The 20,159-nt window shown below is 37.3% G+C and overlaps 1 protein-coding gene across 1 annotated transcript; it reads left to right on the top strand.

Annotated features, from left to right (window-relative positions):
* Positions 1–1,485: 1,485 nt before the first annotated feature.
* LOC134678920 (WW domain-containing adapter protein with coiled-coil homolog) lies at positions 1,486–20,014 on the top strand. The gene is made up of 10 exons (XM_063537669.1): positions 1,486–1,674; positions 1,786–1,819; positions 2,331–2,589; positions 4,732–5,052; positions 8,866–9,030; positions 9,394–9,551; positions 10,975–11,224; positions 11,566–11,714; positions 14,283–14,410; positions 15,322–20,014. Exons 1-10 carry the CDS (start codon positions 1,634–1,636, stop codon positions 15,401–15,403), a joined length of 1,587 nt encoding a protein of 528 aa, XP_063393739.1. The 5' UTR covers positions 1,486–1,633; the 3' UTR covers positions 15,404–20,014.
* Positions 20,015–20,159: the final 145 nt, after the last annotated feature.

Genomic DNA, 20,159 nt, shown 5'->3' with positions numbered 1-20,159 from the left:
GTCATGTCAGATAAACGTCAGTCCATACATATGGTTAACATGAGGTTGACCATTGGCCGCCTATTTTCGACAGAGGGGAACGCCTGTTAATGGCGGCTCCATTGTTAATTACTCCGAGTTGATCGTAATCAAATATTTTGAAAAAGAAGCATGTTTATTTTTTTTCACCACACCAAGTCGGAAAGGCTTACTTTGCACTTCAAAAACTGATAGAGTCTGGCTACTGAAATTTTACCTAAGTTATTGGCGGGAAATTCAAAAAATCTCGGGCTGGTCACACTTTGTGTAGTAGGAATTATAGGTTACTAGACAATATTTTTGACAAGTAAGGTACCTAAGGAAATAAGTTAAATAAACGTTTACGTGCTCTCAAAGTCAGCTCACATAATTTCTACCACTATTTAAAGTACAGTCAATGACAAACACATATGTTTACGTTCCAATATTTAGATTTTATAGATATATTTCAGAACTTTTAGTTTATCCGTTTCTTTATACACTTGTCCTGTTTCTGAGATTCAGGCATTAATAAATTCACGTACTTAATCAAAGTAATAGGCAAATGTTAGAACTAGTATTTAAAGTATCAAAATATTTATAGAGCACCAACCTCTTAATTTGTTTACATTTGGTTAGGAGTTGTAAACATTGCAGTTTTTCGTTATACAACGCTACACGTCGAGTTCGCACATTGTCGTAATTATTTACGTGTTTAAATAATAGTTTGCGAACCTCATTCAGTATAGAAATTATTAATATTATTTAAAATAAACCCCTTAAATCCAGCAAACAATTTGAATGAATGACATAAATTGACAACTGACTTTAAGCTTTTTTTTAAATCATAGACAATTGGTGATACAACAACGAAATATCAGTCAACAATTTTTGGCTAGCCAGACTCTAGCAAAGTTGCATTTTATTCACATGTGAGACAAAGTAATCAAATGCAAATTTTGAGTTGGTTTCTTATGTTTGCTGGTAGAAATGACTTTTAAATGATGATTTTGGATGATAAATATTTAATAACATTCATTTGGATTTGATTTTGTTTGATATTTTACATTTAATATTTGCTTCAGGTTGGTGTGGTGAAAAATTTTGTGTTTCACTCGGGGGCAAATTTTCTTTAACCTATGTGCTTTGAAACCCTCGCAACGGCCAAGATTCCATTTTTCGAACCACTCGCTACGCTCGTGGTTCAATTTTGGAATCATTCGCTTGCTCGGGTATCAATATTAGCACGAGCGGTTAAACAACAACTTTGCCCCCTTGTATTGCAACGCTTGGATTTGGCCCTTTATCACAACTTTATCATCACAAGAGATATCTCTTTCTCGCTCTCACTTATGGGTGCGGCTCACCAAGGTCGCGATGCGGTGCGGTAGTGTGTTATGGCTATAAACGTATGGTCAGAGTACCATAGACAAACCTCGACAACACAGAACACCTTCCTTTCTCTTTCGCGTCTCTATTGACTCTTTCGAGTGTCTTGCTTGCTTGAGTTGAATGAAATGAATTGAATGTGACATGGCGTCGACCAAGATATATCACGGATAATTCTTGTTTTAATGACAGTGGCCTCTTTTAGTATTTTATTACTGAGGCCGTAATAAATCGTACATTTGCATTGATGGTAATGCATGCAAGGAAACCGCAGCGAATAAGCGATGGGTATGATTTAGTTTTTGATGATTCGATTTTGCAGTCTGTAGATGGCGGTCGCCGATTGATAGTTTTCCTGTAATTACGACGAAGAGATTAAAATTGTCTTTTTGTTTTCAGGTACTTTGAGAAGCACCAAGCCCATCCGTATCAGGTAACCATTAAATAAGCGAATATCAACTGTAACAATTACTGTTTCTGTAGTAGCACGTAAATGCTAACTCTGCCTCGAATTATGTACTTCTGTATGTAATATGTGTTCTCAACTCTGTTTTCCAGTTTTTTTTCTTATCCAAACAGCGTTTAAATAGTGTCGCTTTACGCTGTACCTATTAAGACAGCTAACATGTTACTTGCTTACAAGTATAGAATTGTGGTTGTAATATGAGCGTGAATTGATTTCCGATAATCTTACACTCAAATCGATTTCTTTCGTGATTTTAATTACTGCTCGCCTGGTAGGTAATATTAGTTCAATAGCTATAATATATTATTAAATAGCAAAAAGTAGAAGTTCAAGTTGAATGCTGCTGTTTGGTTAAAATAAATTGCATTAGAGTTTGTCATTAAGTGGGTTTTACGTGGGGACAGCAGACATGGATACTTAAAATGTCTATAAAACCTTGTGTGTAATGATTAATGACATTTTAATTTTTCGCGCACAGAAATACAATACCAAAAGTGATAGAAGGGCAAACGAGTATGTACCTTCTGACAACCGATATACACCACTCCGATCCCCAAATGGCAATGTCTCAGTACATGGACATGGGGCCCATGCAGGCCATGCGGGGCACGGACACCACCACTACAGTCATGTGGTTGATGAAAGAGGATATGCAACATCTAGAAATACCTATATACAGAAAGGTTCTGAAAAGGAGAGAGATAGAGACTATAAATCCTCTAGAAATAAGTACACAGGTAAGACCATGTATACTCTAATGATTTATTTGTTTAAAATTTGTATAATATAAATAAAATTACATGTTAACTTGTACAAACACATACATGGACAACTGGCCATGCATATTTATAATTTTCAAACTATTATATTGACCTGGCTAATATTCAAAAGGCTAGTGATGCTAAGGTTGACACACCTTAATTTAAGTAACATTAAGTTATAAAAAAAAACAAATTATAATAGGGGTTTTTAATTAAATTCTTATATTGGGAACAGAAAAAATAATAATAGTGTAAATTTGCTATTTGTAAGCTAAAAAAATATATTGTCACTTGTCAGTAGGGTGTTTCAGTCATGAGGATGCAACTAAAAATCAACCTTGTCTTCTTTGTCTAAAATCTCCCTTGAATTGAATATAATTTCATAGTATCTGTATGACTCCATTTAATTATCCTTAGACATAGAACAATTCCTGAAAACAAGTTGTAAAATAAAGCTGTTGTTGATAAGCATACATCAGTGTTTTTGGTGCAGGAATCTTTGACGTTAGCCAAAGAGTAGGTATTGACTTAAAAAAACAGAATGTACAGCAGGTTTCTACCTAATGAATGATTAATTAAACAAAATATTAAATTAGAAAACTATTATTATTTATATTTAAACAACCTTTGACCAAGAGAAACATTTTTTTCACCACACTAATGCTAGGAATATACTTACTGTAAAAACATTACAAATCCAAATAAACGTTATTTAATACCTATCACTCAAAATCATCATTAAGAAGTCAATTCTACTCAGCACCAACATCAGAAATCAATTCAACAAAATACTTTGCCTCTCTTGTGGATGAAATGCTACTTAATCTAACGTTTTTGATAGATAAAGAGGGTCTTTATGAGCTTCTGTGGTGAAAATAAAATTATATCATAGTATGTATAAAATTCACATAGGGCTCTTTATTCATTAGGCATAATATGTTTTCTCAGACTAACCTATCTGTTTATATCTACTCTCACTCAAATCATTCCCGCACCAAAAACCCTGATGTATGTTGATAAATGTCTTAGGGTCACTTGCACCAGGATAAGCCACTAACTCGGGGTTAACCAGTTAATCCCAGAGTTACCAGAACAATTTCCTGTGTTCATGGTTAGCTCCGAGTTAGTGGCTAACCCTGGATGGTACATAAGGCCCTTAAAGGCTTATAGATATATAAAAAATATATACAAAATATATACATAGTGCTGTAACTCATCAAGAAGATACAGTGTATACCAAATGCAATTCAATACATATAAAAACTGGTATAAAGTTCCCTAATATTATAGAAAACTGCTAATTTATTCAGTACATATTTCATGGAAGCCACCTATCTTTTTTAATACTTTAGTACATAAGAAAGTTAGTACTTTACTATAATGTTAAAATACTCATCTACAACAGCTATGTACCTTGGTCAGTGTTTCATTTTGTCAAGCACTAATTTTAGATTTAGGGTATATCTTGCATTTCCAATTTCCATATTTTTTTTATTATTATGAGATGTTAATGGTGTATTCTCATTTTTAATAATTATATTAGTCTCTTGGCAACTGCGAATAGAATGATATTGGAGACCCCTTATTGTAGTATATTTCATTAAACTAATTCTCTGAAAGAAATTAAATTCATAACTATTTAATAATATTTATTTAGGTATGCAACTTGATAGCTAGATAATTTTAAAATACATGTATGCTGCCAAGCATAATTAAATTAAAGAGTATAATTATGACAGTAGTTTTCATTAGAGTGAGCATACATGCGAGGCAATTTCCTCGCGCACATAATGGCCAGTGTAGACGTGCCTCGGCCGAGACGAAGCGCACGAAGCATGTCTACACTGGCCAGTGTGGACCCAGCTATTTACATTAAAAGTTGCTGACATAATACCAGCTAAGACACACATTTAGGAAAAAGCTAAGCGAATGAATGGTAATGGTACGCTCTTTTTCTTAATATTGCTTCCTGCAGACTGACAATACTATAACAAAAAAGCATTGCACCTTTTAAAAAACATACTTAAAATAAATGCTTAAAATTAATATTGTCATAAAAAAATTTAACAGGTATGTATTGTAGGCATAATAATTCATAATTTTCTTCAACTCTTCCAGATAGTGTCAGATCCCCAAAGGAGAAACGTGAGAGAATCAAAGAAAGTGAACGAGAGAGAAGTAATCATGAACGAAGTGAATCAGAGAAAAAGAATAGGACTAGTGGCATAAACATAAGTGTTAATAGAAGTAGTAAATATGATAAAAGAAGTGCTCCCTCAGGGAGTGTGCCTTCTGGCAGTGAATGGTCAGAGCATATTAGTTCTTCAGGAAAGAAGTATTATTATAACTGTATCAGTGAAGTGTCACAGTGGGAGAAGCCCCGGGAGTGGGACACAAGAAGGACATCATCCAAAGATTCTACATATTCATCCAGAAACAGTAAGTTTTCATTCATTACTGTATTTTTCACATACAAACATCTGAATTGCACACATGTTTCATACAGCGCAAGAAGTTGTTTATTATAATAATTATTGTAGATAAGGTGTAGTATAATAGATTCGTGCCTCGAAATTTGACGGCAGTCACGTCTGAAAATATTGAGACGGACAAGGTGCCAAAATTATGTACACACGACCTTATTGCCCATATGCTAAGGCACTGTATACATATTATAGGCACTATGTCCATATCAATATTTTTAGACGTGACTTGTCTCTATTGCAGAAGTAAGCATGAGGATATAAATTTATTGGTTACACTGCAGTATAATATTGAAATACTCTTGAGTAGCATCATTATTAATTTATTACCTACTGACTATTTATTCAATATTTTACTGCATAAAGTGCTTGCAATTTAAAACCTCATGTTTACCTCTATATAGATCTTTCTAATCTTAAACAAATGACATTTGGGTCATTCTAAGTTAAGAGGTATTAACGGTGTCCATGATACATATCCATACGTTTCTTAAGTAATTTAAATTAATCATGGTAATTTCCCTTAAAAGATTGCATTTCCTCTATATACAGTGAATTTCAATTTATTTATTAATTCAGTTTTGTCACAATTGCACCTCAAACATGCAAAATGTCCCTCCCCTGGCCTGTCCCTTTGCAGGTTTTTCAACTAATCAGTAATTTTATCCAGATGTAATTCCCATAAATCCGTTAAATTTGGTATACTTCATAAATTAAAACAAATATTGATTGTAATGTTATTAATAAAATCCTTTAAACTTTTCTTTTTCATAAAAAATATTTATGTTAAATTTTGTCCCCCAAATTCTACATCTCCTACCCTGGCCATTATGTAAATGTAAAAATATTGGGTTTATAATTGTAATTATTGCCATTTTAATCGCAATAGCAATGCATTTCATTCAATACTAACGACCAACCCTGCGATAGTCATCTTTTGGTTCCGACGTCAGTCATTTTGATCATTGACCCCCTTTACTTGACAATGTTGTTTTATGAAAGTGGTATCTCCCCTGGTCAGTTTTATTTCAAAATTATTGATACACATACTTAATTGTATTTGTATATTTACTATAGTTTATGCATAGATTATATAAATACTTTATTTTAATTATTGACAGTATATACTTTCACAATTATATCTGATTTGACATGAAAAAGTCACTCCCCTGGCACATAATTTTCCATAATGTACAGTGGAGGTATGAATTCTTGTTTAAATGAATCATTACACTTTAATTTGCTCGAATTTGTAAGACGGCTGGTCAAAATTTCGATTTTGTTTATGTTTTTAAAGAGATCAGGGGAGAGACCCTTCTCTCTTTTTTACATAGAAAAAGTACGGTCTCTCCCCTGGTGTCTTCTAAAATGTTCAATAATTAAGAAAATGACTGATTAGCTTACAAATATACATAAAAGAGTTGTTTCAATAAATATATTGTATAATTAGATCAAAATTTTAACATTTATGTTGTGCCACTTTTTCATATAAGCGATTACCTCTTAACTTAGAATGACCCATTTATCATATCCTCCAAGTAAAGGCCAGTTAAAAGCTTTAAGTTTAAATTATTTATAGATTTTTGAAGGTTACATAAACTTAATAACCACTGCACTCACACACACAAGACACACACTGCAAGTAAATTACAAATCAATCAGCTCACCTGATAGAAATTACTACTATCATACAAATAGACTTATTTCTGTACAATTCACGTCAAAAGTATTCATCAAACTTTTGTTTTACATACTTTTCGTAAAGCTATTCCATTACAGAATGGTAGATATAATTGACGCGTAGTCTCATCCGCTTCTATTGATGCTGACTGTCCTGTCTGTACACATGTGAGAATCAGATGGGTAAAAAAAAAATGAGATGCTCTTGTAATTTTAGTACTGGCTTTAGCTATGTAATGAATATTGGTATTGTGTCGATGCTATCTTTAAATTAAGAAATACGATTTCGGCTGTGAGAGCATTGCAGCATGCTGCATCATAAGTTAAACGTCGAACGTTACGATTTGAGGTTTCTTGATGGTTAAAGTACCGCCATAAGCTTCGTGATCCCGAATTGTGCATGTTAGAAAATGCGAAAAAATAACTAAATTAAAGAATAAAGATGTTGTTAAAATTTTATAACTTCCGGTAAAGGATAACATCGTAAGGAAACACGTTATCCTATCAAGACTTAGATCTTCAGCTGGGTCGTCAATGGGTTATTCTAACGTAGCTTCGCAGGATCCTCGTGCCGTCTCAGCAGGCTTCCCGAAGTTTCTTTGGTGCCTCGAGTTTGAGCCCTTTGTTTTCGCATTCAGAAGCTGTTTCATTGGTTGAAAGGCATTCCTTGCGTAAGAGGCTTTATAGCTGCAGCTTAGCTAAGACTTAATAAGTCTTACGGTTTTCAGTTAACACTAATCAAACAATTGTAGTAATTGGTCATGTAGCACTGCAATAATCCCAACTATCAAAGTAATCAAAGTATTATTCGTTTCGCGTAAACTGCGTGACATATTTCCACGTTATGCTCACTTACAGATCACAGCTCCGATTCTGGCCAGTAAAACACCTACACTGAACTCACAAAATTTTATGTTTTTGTAAAAACCTTCTAATTATACTCCCGTAGTTGCATAAAAAAGTCAAATGACATATATATAATTTATATTAATTTAACCAAGTATTAACCCTTTTTACACAACTGCAAAAAAAAAGAGTATTGTTTTTAGTGTTCAATTTTGTATGTGTATATGTATGTGAGTTTCTTTTTTTGTCTTTCTATATATATACGGGATGCAAAGAATATAATACTCACTAGGAGATGGGATGTCCAAGGCTTATGTGAGACAGTTGACTGGGAGTACCTAAATGTCAGCATCAAATAGATAGTGCCGTTCAAAGTTCCACATAGTATATCGAGACACATCCTTATTTCTTTCCTCCCTTATTTCTGCACCTCACTTATAGATATCTTATTAAAATGTACTTTCATACTCATTATAGGTATACATGCTATATATCATGTGTATTTGGAGTACTTTCTGCTGTGTACAGCATTTTGCATAGTCACGGGTGTTTGTATAGTAGACTGCTTGTTATTATATCTATTCTCCTGCCAAAGTACTATATTGGAGCGATTGGCGCATACATAGTTTGTCGGTAACAGTAAAAATAGGGAGGTGCTATGTTGTTATGCTTAGATAACAATAGGGGATATTACTGCAATGTTCTGCCGCCGGAGTTCAGCACTACCGACTCTAGTAAATTCATAGACTAACCCCGGCTACTCACGTAACGATAAATCGTTGCGATAAAACTGTGCAGTCCGACTGTGCAGATAAATCGAACCGCGTGTATGACAAATCGTTACGGTAATCGACATACACACGGTTCGATTAACGTAACTTATACATACTTTGCCTTAAACTGTTTTTTGACAAGTTTTCACAGACAATAAAATATGACATTGATGCATCAAGGCGGTTTGTTAACAAGGGCCTACCGGTAAACGCAAAAATCGAAATTTAGTTATCTGCCTCTTTATCGCTCGAATATGCAAAAGTGATAGAGAGGCAGAAACCGAACTTTCGATTGTCGTGTTTCACGGTAGGCTATGTGATTGGCGTAGTGACGCATGATGTGTCATTGATGTTTGTTTACTGTATGTGCTAGTTGTGCCACCTACGTAGAGCTTTGCCTAATATTCCCTATTAGTTTCAAATTCGACTATACTGACTATGGCTTATTCTTTTTAATGTTTTATAAATAGATAGAGAAAAACGATCCAGTTCTCGATCAGGCAGAAGAGAAGTCGAGAAACCAAATAAAAGAACCAATAGCGGGTCGGAAAGGTACTGGAATAACGGCGGCAGGGAGGACGACCCACACGACCGACCTCGACCAAAACTTTCGTCGGCGCCTCACGAAGGAAAAGGTACAATGCTAGAGTGACTGGACACTTAGAATATACCAACATTTTCTATAAGCAGAATTGTCGCAGACAAATGTCGGTATTATATTAATAATGAAGGTTATTTTCTTTAAAGTCCATGAATTAGTTGTGTCTTAAATTGGTTACTTATTGTAGTTGTACCTTAAATTTATTTCCTATAGTGTTCGTACTCCTATGCATTGCCGTTTGTGAACTATTTGGTTGTCCAATGTCATCTAGCTTTCTTGCTAGTTTATTTATATACTTTTGCGAAAAATTACTGTTTTAAATTCTATGAATACAATCATAATCCGCATTAAGTTAAAAATCAACGACTTTAAATAATATTTTTGTTTGATATTGTAGATGGGCAGTCTTTACAAGACATGGACATATCTCCGGACCGGAGTACGCCACTATCCGAGAACTCGTACGGCGGGCGAGACGGCAACTCCGCGGCGCGGAACAACGCGGACAACAACGCGGTGCCGCCCGTCGTCGTGCTCGACAACTCTAACCAACCGGTGCGTCACGTCACACCTACTCTACTTATTTGCCATTAATATAATTAGTCGCTTTAACCCCCTTAACAACCTTCTCAACAACACGACATCAGGCCAACAAAAGCAATCAAGACATGTTTTAAAATTAAAAATTTCAAAATAAATAGTTTATTAGCTGGCAAATTTAGACCCCTGGGAGTTAAGAAGTTAAGGAGTAATGATTCGAGTGTTAGGGGATTATGTGCACATGATAAATTTTCGGTAAATATGTGAATGTACAAAACATTATGCACAGTTGGTTAATATTTAATTACATAGATAGACTGATAAATGACGATATGGATTTGATGTGTCAGTGTCAAAAGTGACATTATTGTAGAGCTATTTATTGACGTATCTTAAACTTCGAGCAACACGGAAGGGAGGCGGCATTCGCACTATTTCCCCTCTGCCGAGGTACAAGATTAGCGCGTCAATAAAATCTAGCGCGAGTAATAAAACTAGTTGCACTTGGATTTTTCACTAGACTGAGTCCAGACGCGCGCGTGAACACTGCTGCACAAAAATGCCTGTTTGCTCGGTTTTTTGTTATAAAAAGAGGTCGGGGACATCAAATTTACAAAAAGAAAGTGTTACATTTCACATGTAATATTTTTTTTTACATATCATACGTTTAATTACATTTAAATACAATTATTATATTTTAGTCTCAAGTAATTGTTGGATTTATCGATTTTACTCGCTCAGTACAAATTGCGGATCGGTAGAGCGACAAATCCGACTTCTCATCTCTCAGAATACAATGACATACTTCAAAGAAAATGTGTTAGTGTGCGTGTTGTGACACTAGTCACTCGTCCGTACACAAAAAGAGATCGAGGTTTGCAAGATTTGTCTTTGACGTGTGTCATTTTCTATGTATTTGTGTCGTCATTACAGAGGGCCTACCGCAAACCACGTTCGACGTGTTGCCTCCCTGTCACACTTACGTATGAATTTACAAGTGCCATAGAGAGGCAACACGTTGAACGTGGTTCGCGGTAGGGCCTTTGATTGGATTTTGTATGTAAGTGTGTGAGAAGTGCGACTGTGTGCACCTTCCCCCCGCGAAAAATGGCAGAATGATTTGTACGGTGAGATATCGCTTGGGCCCCTCCCTTCCGACGTGTCGGAAGCCGGTGTTGCTCGAAGATCTTAAAGTTCGAATCGGGCAGTTAGTCTCCATTTTAAAATTATAAATTTACAAGTGTAAAGATTGAGGAAATTGACACTTGCTTGTCGATGATGAGACTCTTTAGACCGGTATTGCCTTGTAGCTTTTACATTTTGTTTCACGCCTGTTGACACGTGGTATAATGTCATCATATTATATCCGCACACTTGCCCAGTGTGTACTGTATGTTTGTGAATACGATAAATTCTTAAATAAATAAAAAAATTGCAGAGCGGCTCGTTGCTGGCGGCGGCCTTGCCTCGAATCGTGGCGGCGCCGACGGTGTCGATGCCGCCGGCGGCCACGGCGACCACGGCGGCGGCGCCCGCGTCCACGCCGGCCAACAACGGCGGCGCCACGCCCGAGGGCAGCGGCGGCGGCTCGCCGCACCGCGACGCCGGCCCGCCCACGCCCACGCACTCGGAGAACACCGACCCGCACGCGCCGCCGCTGCATCTCGATACGGCGCTGCCCCGGAAAAGTAAGGCTTCTCAATATCTAATAGGGTATATTATATGAATTGACATCTGTATAAACAGCTTTCATTTTAGTATAACGTAGATAAGTAATTATTGAAGCCTCCCAGTTATTGACACCATATACTAAAAATGAATTCTGTTCATAGGTGAATAGAATTTTCTTTTTAGTATTAAGGGGGCTAGTTTTGGCCAGATATTGACGATTTGCCCTATATGTGTGGTTTTTCTCACAGTTCTTATTTTATAGTTACAAAAATTGAAGTACAAGCAGTTTTTTTTCGCAACGATTTCTCATGTTATGTTGTAAATGTCAAGTTATAATAAGGTGTGGTGTGTGTGTTAGTGGAGTGCCTGGGCAGCTACTCGTCGGTGGTGGGCGGCGCGCTGCACCACCCGCAGGCGCCCGCGCTCACGCCCTCGCTCGTCAACTACGTGCGCGCCGACCTCACGGCGCACGTCTCCGGCTGGCCCGCCGACATCCTCGAGAAACAGGCGAGCTGACCATTTTTATTTACTCTACCATTTTCCTACGCAACACAGGAAGTAAACAATAGTAGTTTGTGTTACAAGGGATCAAAATGATATATTTCCGTCAAGGGCGTACATTGAATCCTGAGTGAAGCGATGGATTCTACAATATAATCCCGAACTTAGTGAAGGATTCTAAAGTAGAATCCTGAGCGTAATGAGGGATTCAAGTGTTAACGGCCAAGACGAAATAATTTTGATACCGTGTGACACATACTGCTTTTCACATCAACTATGAGAAAAATAAAAAAAAATCTTAGTGTTGACGCTACAGTGTCAACTTCTTAGTTTCGACTCTTTTGCCAGGCTGTACATACGATGTTCATAGTTATTTATATTAATATTTTATACTGGCAATGAAATGTCGTTGAACAGAAAAGTGCCACTTTGAATCCTAGCAGGGAAGAAAAATCCATTTTCTAAATAGGTGATATGAAAAAGACATTGTTTGATTGTCGGTTGAGGTGTACAACTAAACCCTACATTGTAGTTTCTTGACTAGATAGTAGGTAAGGTTTAGACCATCTATTGCCACATTATCGAGCAGTGACGTGAAAAAAAGATTTCCTTATGTTTTATAAACTCCTAACACGGTCATTGTAACACTAAGGGTAGGGGTCACAAAACCGTGCGTATTTTAGAAAACCGGTTTTTCGGTTTTTGTGAAACTGCAAAACCGGGTTTCCGGTTTTTTCGGTGATTTCGAGTTTACGTATAATTTGTAAAGTAAGCAAGTATTTTTAGGATCAATGCTTTGATATTACGTCTTCCACGACATTTATATTTATGTACTTTATCTTTACCAAGACCATATCAATAAATAAATCCAAACCCATAGGTAAAGTTTTTAACTAAGCAGCAATTCTAAAACGGAATGCCTAAGCAACCTATTATATGACAACGGTATTGACATAGTCCTCCTTCTGTAAATACACCACTGATGATGCCCAACTCGCTAAACGAGGTAAAATACCGGGATATGATTTGGTAGCGGCATTATACCATAATCAATTACTTAATATAGAACTTAGTCATACGGCCGGTCTTCTCTTACTGCCCTGGTCAACGTGATTTCAAATAACATCGATGGCAACAACATCGCCACCACGATTATTCAAATCGGTGAAACGCGGATATGCAACATATATGAGCCTCCACGTAGCTGCTGGCGTACTCGACCCCTCCCTTACTTGGAACACCCATCCACATTTGAGACTTGAATAGCCACCATACCAGCTGGGGATACAGGAAATCTGACGCCAACGAGGAGGCGATCATGGACTGGGCAGATAGGAACAACACTGTTTTAGTCTCGGAGTAATTAACAATGGAGCCGCCATTAACAGGCATTCCCCTCTGTCGAAAATAGGCGGCCAATGGTCAACCATATGTATGGACTGACGTTTATCTGACATGACGTACCTATACATTTGATGTTCCCCTCCCCCGCAAAAAACGGCAGACTATTTTGTACCGAAAATTTTAGACATGGCGTCTCCGTTGTTAATTACTCCGAGGTTTTAGTCGTTTCTCACAAAGGCAAAGGAACGTTCAAATCAGCTCGATGGAGAAGTGACCACAACCCGGAACTAGTCTTCATAACAAGGAAATGGAAATAAATAAATTAAAAAAAAAAAGTGCAATAGACGGTACCCCAGTGGCCGCCGAGCTGTACGTGCTAGCGGATTTTCCACACTCTCAACACCGCCTAGTATTAGTTGTCATATTGTCATAGGTCTGAAAATACCGATGGTTGAGTCGTATCCTGCCTAACACCACATCGCGGAAGTTTTCTTATGCTGATGACCTGGCCCTTGTAACACAAAAAGATAGCTTGGAAATGGAACTAAATAGCCTCGAAAAGGACCTGGATCTATTAGATGACTATTTCTCTCAGTGGCGTTTGTGCCCAAGCACTTCCAAGACCGAGGTGTTCTGCTTTCACCAGTGCAATAAACTAGCCAACAAGGAGCTGAGAGTAAAATTCAGGGGCAATCTTCTCCGACACAACTTCCTTCCTAAATATCTCCGAACCATCCTGGATTGAAGCCTTAACTTCAAGGAGCACCTAAGCAGCCTATCTGCAAAACTGGGCAAATAGATATAACGTTGGAGACTAAAAAGCTGTTCATTTATACAATTAGTGCGTATAATGTATTGTTTTTTTAATTTGCTCTTCAAAAGAATTAAACTATGTTTACAAAACTGTAAAATCGAAAAACTCGAAAAAGCCGATTTTATTAAAGTGAAAACCCGGTTTTGGCAATTAGCTGTAAACCCGGTTTTTCCGGGTTTTTCGATTTCGGTGAAACCGGGTTTGTGACGCCTAACTAAGGGCCAATTGCACCAACCACATTTGACAGACCGATCAACGTCAGCCGGCGCGCCCCGGCGCCTTACTATGAAACTCCATAAATAAAAATTTAGCGAACTCTTTAACGATACGAACAGTTTGGTGCAATCGACGCTAATACTTCACAAACATAACACTAATGTCGGAGGATAAATTAAAATGATTCTATTTGTTAACAGGCAAATAAATACACTGAAGAAGCCTATCAACTGGGGTGTCTACAGTGCACGCGCGTGTCCGCCGAGCTGAAGTGCTCGCGCTCGCTCGTACGACACACCGAGATACAAGCCACCTTACAAGAGCAAAAGTAAGTCGGTTTTCATATGGTTTACGGTAGGGCAGCCCAATAGGGGAATTTTGTAGTGAGTTCTTGCTAACTTACTAATATAAATTATAGCATTAGCTTGGAGTAAAATGACCAAATCTACTCAATGAACTTTTACTGCTGTTGTTTCAAAAATCTGTAGACTCTTCCCTGACCACTGGAAAAGAAAGCATTAGGGTCTCCCCAAAGGAATGCGCGTCGATATATTTGGGGAGACCCTTACATAACCTTTTATTCTTCCTATTATTTGATGTTACGATTCCAATTATTGCCTTTCTAAATCTTCTAAGTCAAATTGCGCTATTTCAATAACAAATGATATAAGAATTATCAGCTATATTAATTTTTTGTAAATTAATTATGCTATTTAGTTTTTTTAAACATTCTTCACCATATTCAGAAGTTAACGGAATTCAAAACACGGTGTTGAAAATCTAGAGTATAAGAGTGATAAATTTTCTTTTGAGACAGCGCTATTTGGCTTAATAGGGTAGAATAGGTTTCTAGGTCGCTAGAGTATGTAGATGTTGAACGTAAGGTTTGTGCGCAAGTTGTCATGTTTTAGATAGAGCTCATTTAGACGGTGCGCGAACTCGCATGCGATTTTAGATACATTGCGGACCATTGAGGTTACATCAGTTCAGCCAACCGATCAAATAACGCAATGTAATGTGTTCTCGCACCCTCTAAATGAGCCCTAATGCTTACAGTTAGGGTCGGTTGCACCAAACTGTACGTATCGTTAAAGAGTTCGTAAATTTTGTATGTATGGAAAGTTTCATAGTGGCGCCCCGGGCGCACCAGCTGACGTTGATCAGTCTGTCAAATGTGGTTGGTGTAACTGTCCCTTAATCTGACAGTGTAACCTAACTTACGTATGGTGTGGTGTGCAGGATCATGTACCTGCGGCAGCAGATCTCGCGGCTGGAGGAGCTGAAGTCGCAGAACTCGTTCATGTCGTCGTCGGAGGACTAGGGTCGTGCGCGGGGCGCCGAGCCCGCCGCGCCCGACTCCGCGCCCGCGCCCCGCCCCGCCCCGCCCCCGGCTAGCGCCCTCCGCGCCCACGTGACGTGAGGACCTTTTCATTTACCTATCAATGCTAAACATTGTTCATTCCGTTCTCTTTCTATGTAATTTAGATCGAATGATTACTGTTAAATGTGTTGTGTGATTTGGTGTTAAAATCTAAGCAATTGTTCTCGTGAAAATCGGCACGATTGGTCAAATTGGGTTTAAACTATTATTTTACAATTCTATGACATGTACATGATTATTATTAATGAATGACATGAATGGTAGGTAAGTCTATGGTACGTTGAAGTGAGCGAGCGAGCTCCCGCGCCGCTCTCCGTTCACTAATTAGACTGACTGTTCACTTCACATTTATTTTTATTTATTATATTTTTAATTGCATTGAGAATCGTCAGGCGGCTTCTTAAACTTAATTTGGTTCCCACTAGTAAGATATGTGTCTTTTTGCTATGAATAGTACGGTCAAAGAATTTAGATTCAGTACCATGTCGTACCTTGTCACAGCAACAATAGTATGAGGTTCCTAGCGACTTTCATATTGATTGTCATTGTAACAATAAGAAATGGTACGGAAATTAAATTCTTTAACTGTACATGCGTTACTAAACACAGTCTTTGAAACAAGTCACTCTTGTTTCATTTGACGTCTAGAGGATTTGTTTAATAATGTTAAGTGATGTACATGTTCGTTAACATATTATCGTATGAGGAGAACCAGACTATGTTAGTATTCAGTCTCATTCAGTCCAGTTTCCTGGCGGCTCTTAATGTCTGTTTCTATGACTTGGCATTTTTATATTTAGATTTTGAATACACGTAGATAATTCTTTGCATGATAACTTTTTCAGTTGGGTCACTTTTATAATATTTTATTATTAAACGATAATTTCGGTCATATGTAAGGATACAGTGATTTTATAAAGTGTTTATTGTAAAAGAATAAATTATTGAAATAATTGTTTCATAGGAAATTTATTATTTTTCTAATAGTTCCGACTGTCCCCGCGAAAGTTCCTTTGACAGTGATAAGCCTATTTACTTACCAAAATATATCTTTATAAAAAGAGTATAATTGATTAAATGTGAGCTCAGTGGTGGGGCCAGGCGCCGCGCGGAATGGAACTGTCGCGCGAACAGCGGGTTAGGTGTAGTGACCAGAGAACGGTTATGTGAAATGTATGAATTGATCGCGGACACTGTTTAGAAGCATGTGTGAGAGGCAGCCCCGGCGTTTATCGAGGGGACCGTGAGCTCTGTGTGTGAGGGCCCTTTGCGCTTTCTGTTTACTGTCGGCGATATTGTACGCAATACGTGCTCAGTTAAGGGCTAAGCCGCTAATTACATTGAAACCAAAGTTAAATAAAGTGCACGAGCCGTTGAATGTAAACCAATGAAAACCGATAATTTCTACACGTAATTTTTGTTCCTAATTATAAATTTCCTTATGCCGTAGATGAAATTTTATAAATTACTGTAAATATTGATAAAATAAAAAGTACTCTGAAGCAGATAATTGTAGCACCTTCGTTTTTCATTTTACTGGACTGCTTAAGCCAGTACGCTACGAGAAATGCAGAAACAGTTACTAGTCTCTAGTATTAAAGTTAATGATTTTTCGGTAGATGTCAATAAAAGATTTTAATTGATTATATTTTTACCAATCATTTCCAATTATAACAAATACAAAACAATAAACACAATAGACTACAAACCAGATAATAGACTTAAAATTCAGTATCCATGAGATAATTTTATATGGCATTTTTAACACCCTAATCTGGGGTAGTATATGAATATTAAATTTTTGTAAAGAAACTGTCGAGGAGTTGGTGAAGGAGCTGGGTTATTGTTACGGCTGAGTATTAACGCAGTACTGCACTGCCCTGCATCCAACTTGCATTGCTTCTCCCCATTATTTTTAATCTAAAGGGGCCCACTGATTAACAGTCCGCCGGACGGTAAGGCCTGTCAGTTGTTCGGAACTGTCAAAATTTTGTTCTAACTGTCAGGCCGTTATCGTCCGGCGGACAGTCAATCAGTGGGCCCCTTCAGGTTCTGGATATACTACGTACGCTTTTGGATATGTTGTAACTATACGGAGTTTCCGTACCCTGCATTAATACAATTTAAAATTTTAGAATATTAAATTTATTTTGGAGAACGTATTATTAAGAAGGTCCAGTAAAAAATGATAGTCTTCAAAAAAGGTAACCAGCGTCCTCTTTGTATGGCTAATTCGAATAAAAAAGACACCCGAAAAAGCTTGGCAAGTATTGTTTAAAGAAATGTTAGAATCACGGAGTCCGAGATGGTGATGTGTAGGCATATAGTGCGGCCGGCGCGGCCGTCCCCGAGGTCAGGGTCCTCACCCCGCAAGCTGTGTACGCTAGCACGTATCAATACGAGTGTGTATCGCCGGCGCATTTTCATAACTTTTAGCAAATATTAGATAGACATCGATCGCATGACGGACGTTATCCACGTAGTTACACCAATGTTCATTTTGACCAATCAAATGTATAAACTATGTAAAAAGCAGGTATTTTGTAATAATAATTGATTGTAACCAGAAATTCATGTAGGTATTAGTTGATTTTTAAGGAAATCATATAAGCTTAATTTGTTAATCACAATAATTTGCATGCTTTGTGATTACCAAAGTGCAAACAGACGAGGGACAATTTAATTTGTATCAACGTCTAGGAAACATTTGAATAAAGGAGTAATTAGCAAAAGGTTAGTTAGTGGTAAATTCTGGTCTAGGTTTTTATTTTTCTAATAATTAGGGCTAAATATTATAATTTAATTCAACTGCTAAATTTTGCCACCAACCTATGTAAATGAAATTAGCAGAGATAAGTACTGTGATATTCATTCACTTTCACGCGTTAAATAAAATAGTAATACATATGTAGTTTATGTTGTTTAAGTCTGTGTGGAGTTGTCTATTTTAATTAGACCACGCTGTTTGTAATGAAGACTTAACGGCCAAGTCCAACCTTCATACAGTCTCGTGCTAATGTGACGTCAAATAATTCCGACTGGATTGTTTTACGAGTCTGTAAACAACACTACAGTAATCATACCAGTATAATGATTAATGACATTAGATGCTTGTTCAAGTTGATATAGTTTTAGGCGTCAACCTTTACCTAAAATAGTTGATACATGAATTTTATTTTAGTACACAATTATTCCCGGGTTTATTAACATGCAATGCCTTTGAAACTCAAAATTTATGTACAAGCAGGTATATGATGGAAGTATTTATGGTCAATTCTTCACAAAGTTGTTAATTTTTCAGAATTCAAATAGGTACGCGTCATTGTTTAGACTTTAATTAGTTTATTGGTTATGTGGAACTACTCGTAATTGTGTAAAAAACGTTGCTCATGCTATTGGAACATTCGGAACTGTATGAAGGTTAGGCTCTCTTGTTGTGTTTTGTTAGCAGAGTCCAAATTTTTCACCACTTTAAATAAAACGGGATTTCACATACTAGCAGAAGTTGAGAGTAGGTTTAGAGGTTTTGACCAACCAACGCGCAATGTCAACAAAATAGTTTGAGTATTGTTATGCAAATATATAATGTTGATAACTAGTTCACTTTTTCACTCGTGTTTGCTAACGCAATTAAAATTAGTGAAATAGTGATAGTTTTTGTGAAATCCCGTAGACTATAAAGAAATGAAAATCGAAATGAAGGACCCTGTTTAGCGGTGACAAGGTGTTGGTCTCCCGTTCAGACCATGGGCCGCATCGCAGGCCTCGTCAGGTATTTAGTGGAAAAGCTTCAGTCCGTGTGGTGGCTTATGGCGCGAATAGGAGACCAGAGCCTAATACCTCATGTGCAAACCTCGCAACCGAGCAGTCACCTCTAGCATTTGCACAGTCATCATCCAATACATAGTGACGGCTAAAGTGGCCAAAAACATCGGAACACAAATCCTTATTTCAATAGTAACAAAGGCGTGTTACGATGTATTTGGCCACAAAAGCCGTTACTATTAACATATTTGACGCTGACGTCAAGGGTGATGGGTATACGAAATAATTAAATGAAAATAGAGTTGGAAGGATGTAGTGAGTGATGAGTGAGTCCAAGTTATCCGAGCACGATGTCGTGGACAGGGTGAAGTGGAGAAGGTTAAGCAGTAAAATTGTTAACACCTCGCAATCCTTTTGATTTTTATATTTTTAGCTGTTCGTACCTACATGTTGATTACGATCGACTTGGACTGTCCGGTTGCGGGGTATGGTGCCACGTATATCACCGTGTCATAGCACGTCGGATCGGCTGTATGGTCTCAATGGTTCCCCGCTCGGAGGGCAGGCACGTGTAGCGACACGTGCCCGCGGAGTACCTGTCCACAGCCCGCCGTAAATTCTAGTTTAATTGTAATTTATACAGACTGCGATATGTATCGCCTCCACATTAGGCTTGCCTATTAATTATTTCTTTTTCATGTTCTACATAACATCGTAACTTTTGTTTTCTGACTTTGTTTGAAATAAGAAGTTTTAACCAGTTTAAATAAATCCGTTTCAAAATTACTATTAGTATGAATTGTTCCTTTATAATAATTATCGTATATGCTGTCCCACCACAATAACCGTCACATCACACAGAATATAGTTATATGTATAATATTTACCTATAAAACATATTATATTCAGTTTGAGAGAAATACTTGATCGT

The sequence above is a fragment of the Cydia fagiglandana genome, chromosome Z (assembly GCF_963556715.1).
Source record: "Cydia fagiglandana chromosome Z, ilCydFagi1.1, whole genome shotgun sequence".
Taxonomy (NCBI): domain Eukaryota; kingdom Metazoa; phylum Arthropoda; class Insecta; order Lepidoptera; family Tortricidae; genus Cydia; species Cydia fagiglandana.
Note: the sequence above shows the minus strand (reverse complement) of the source record. Positions and strands in the feature narration are given on the sequence as shown.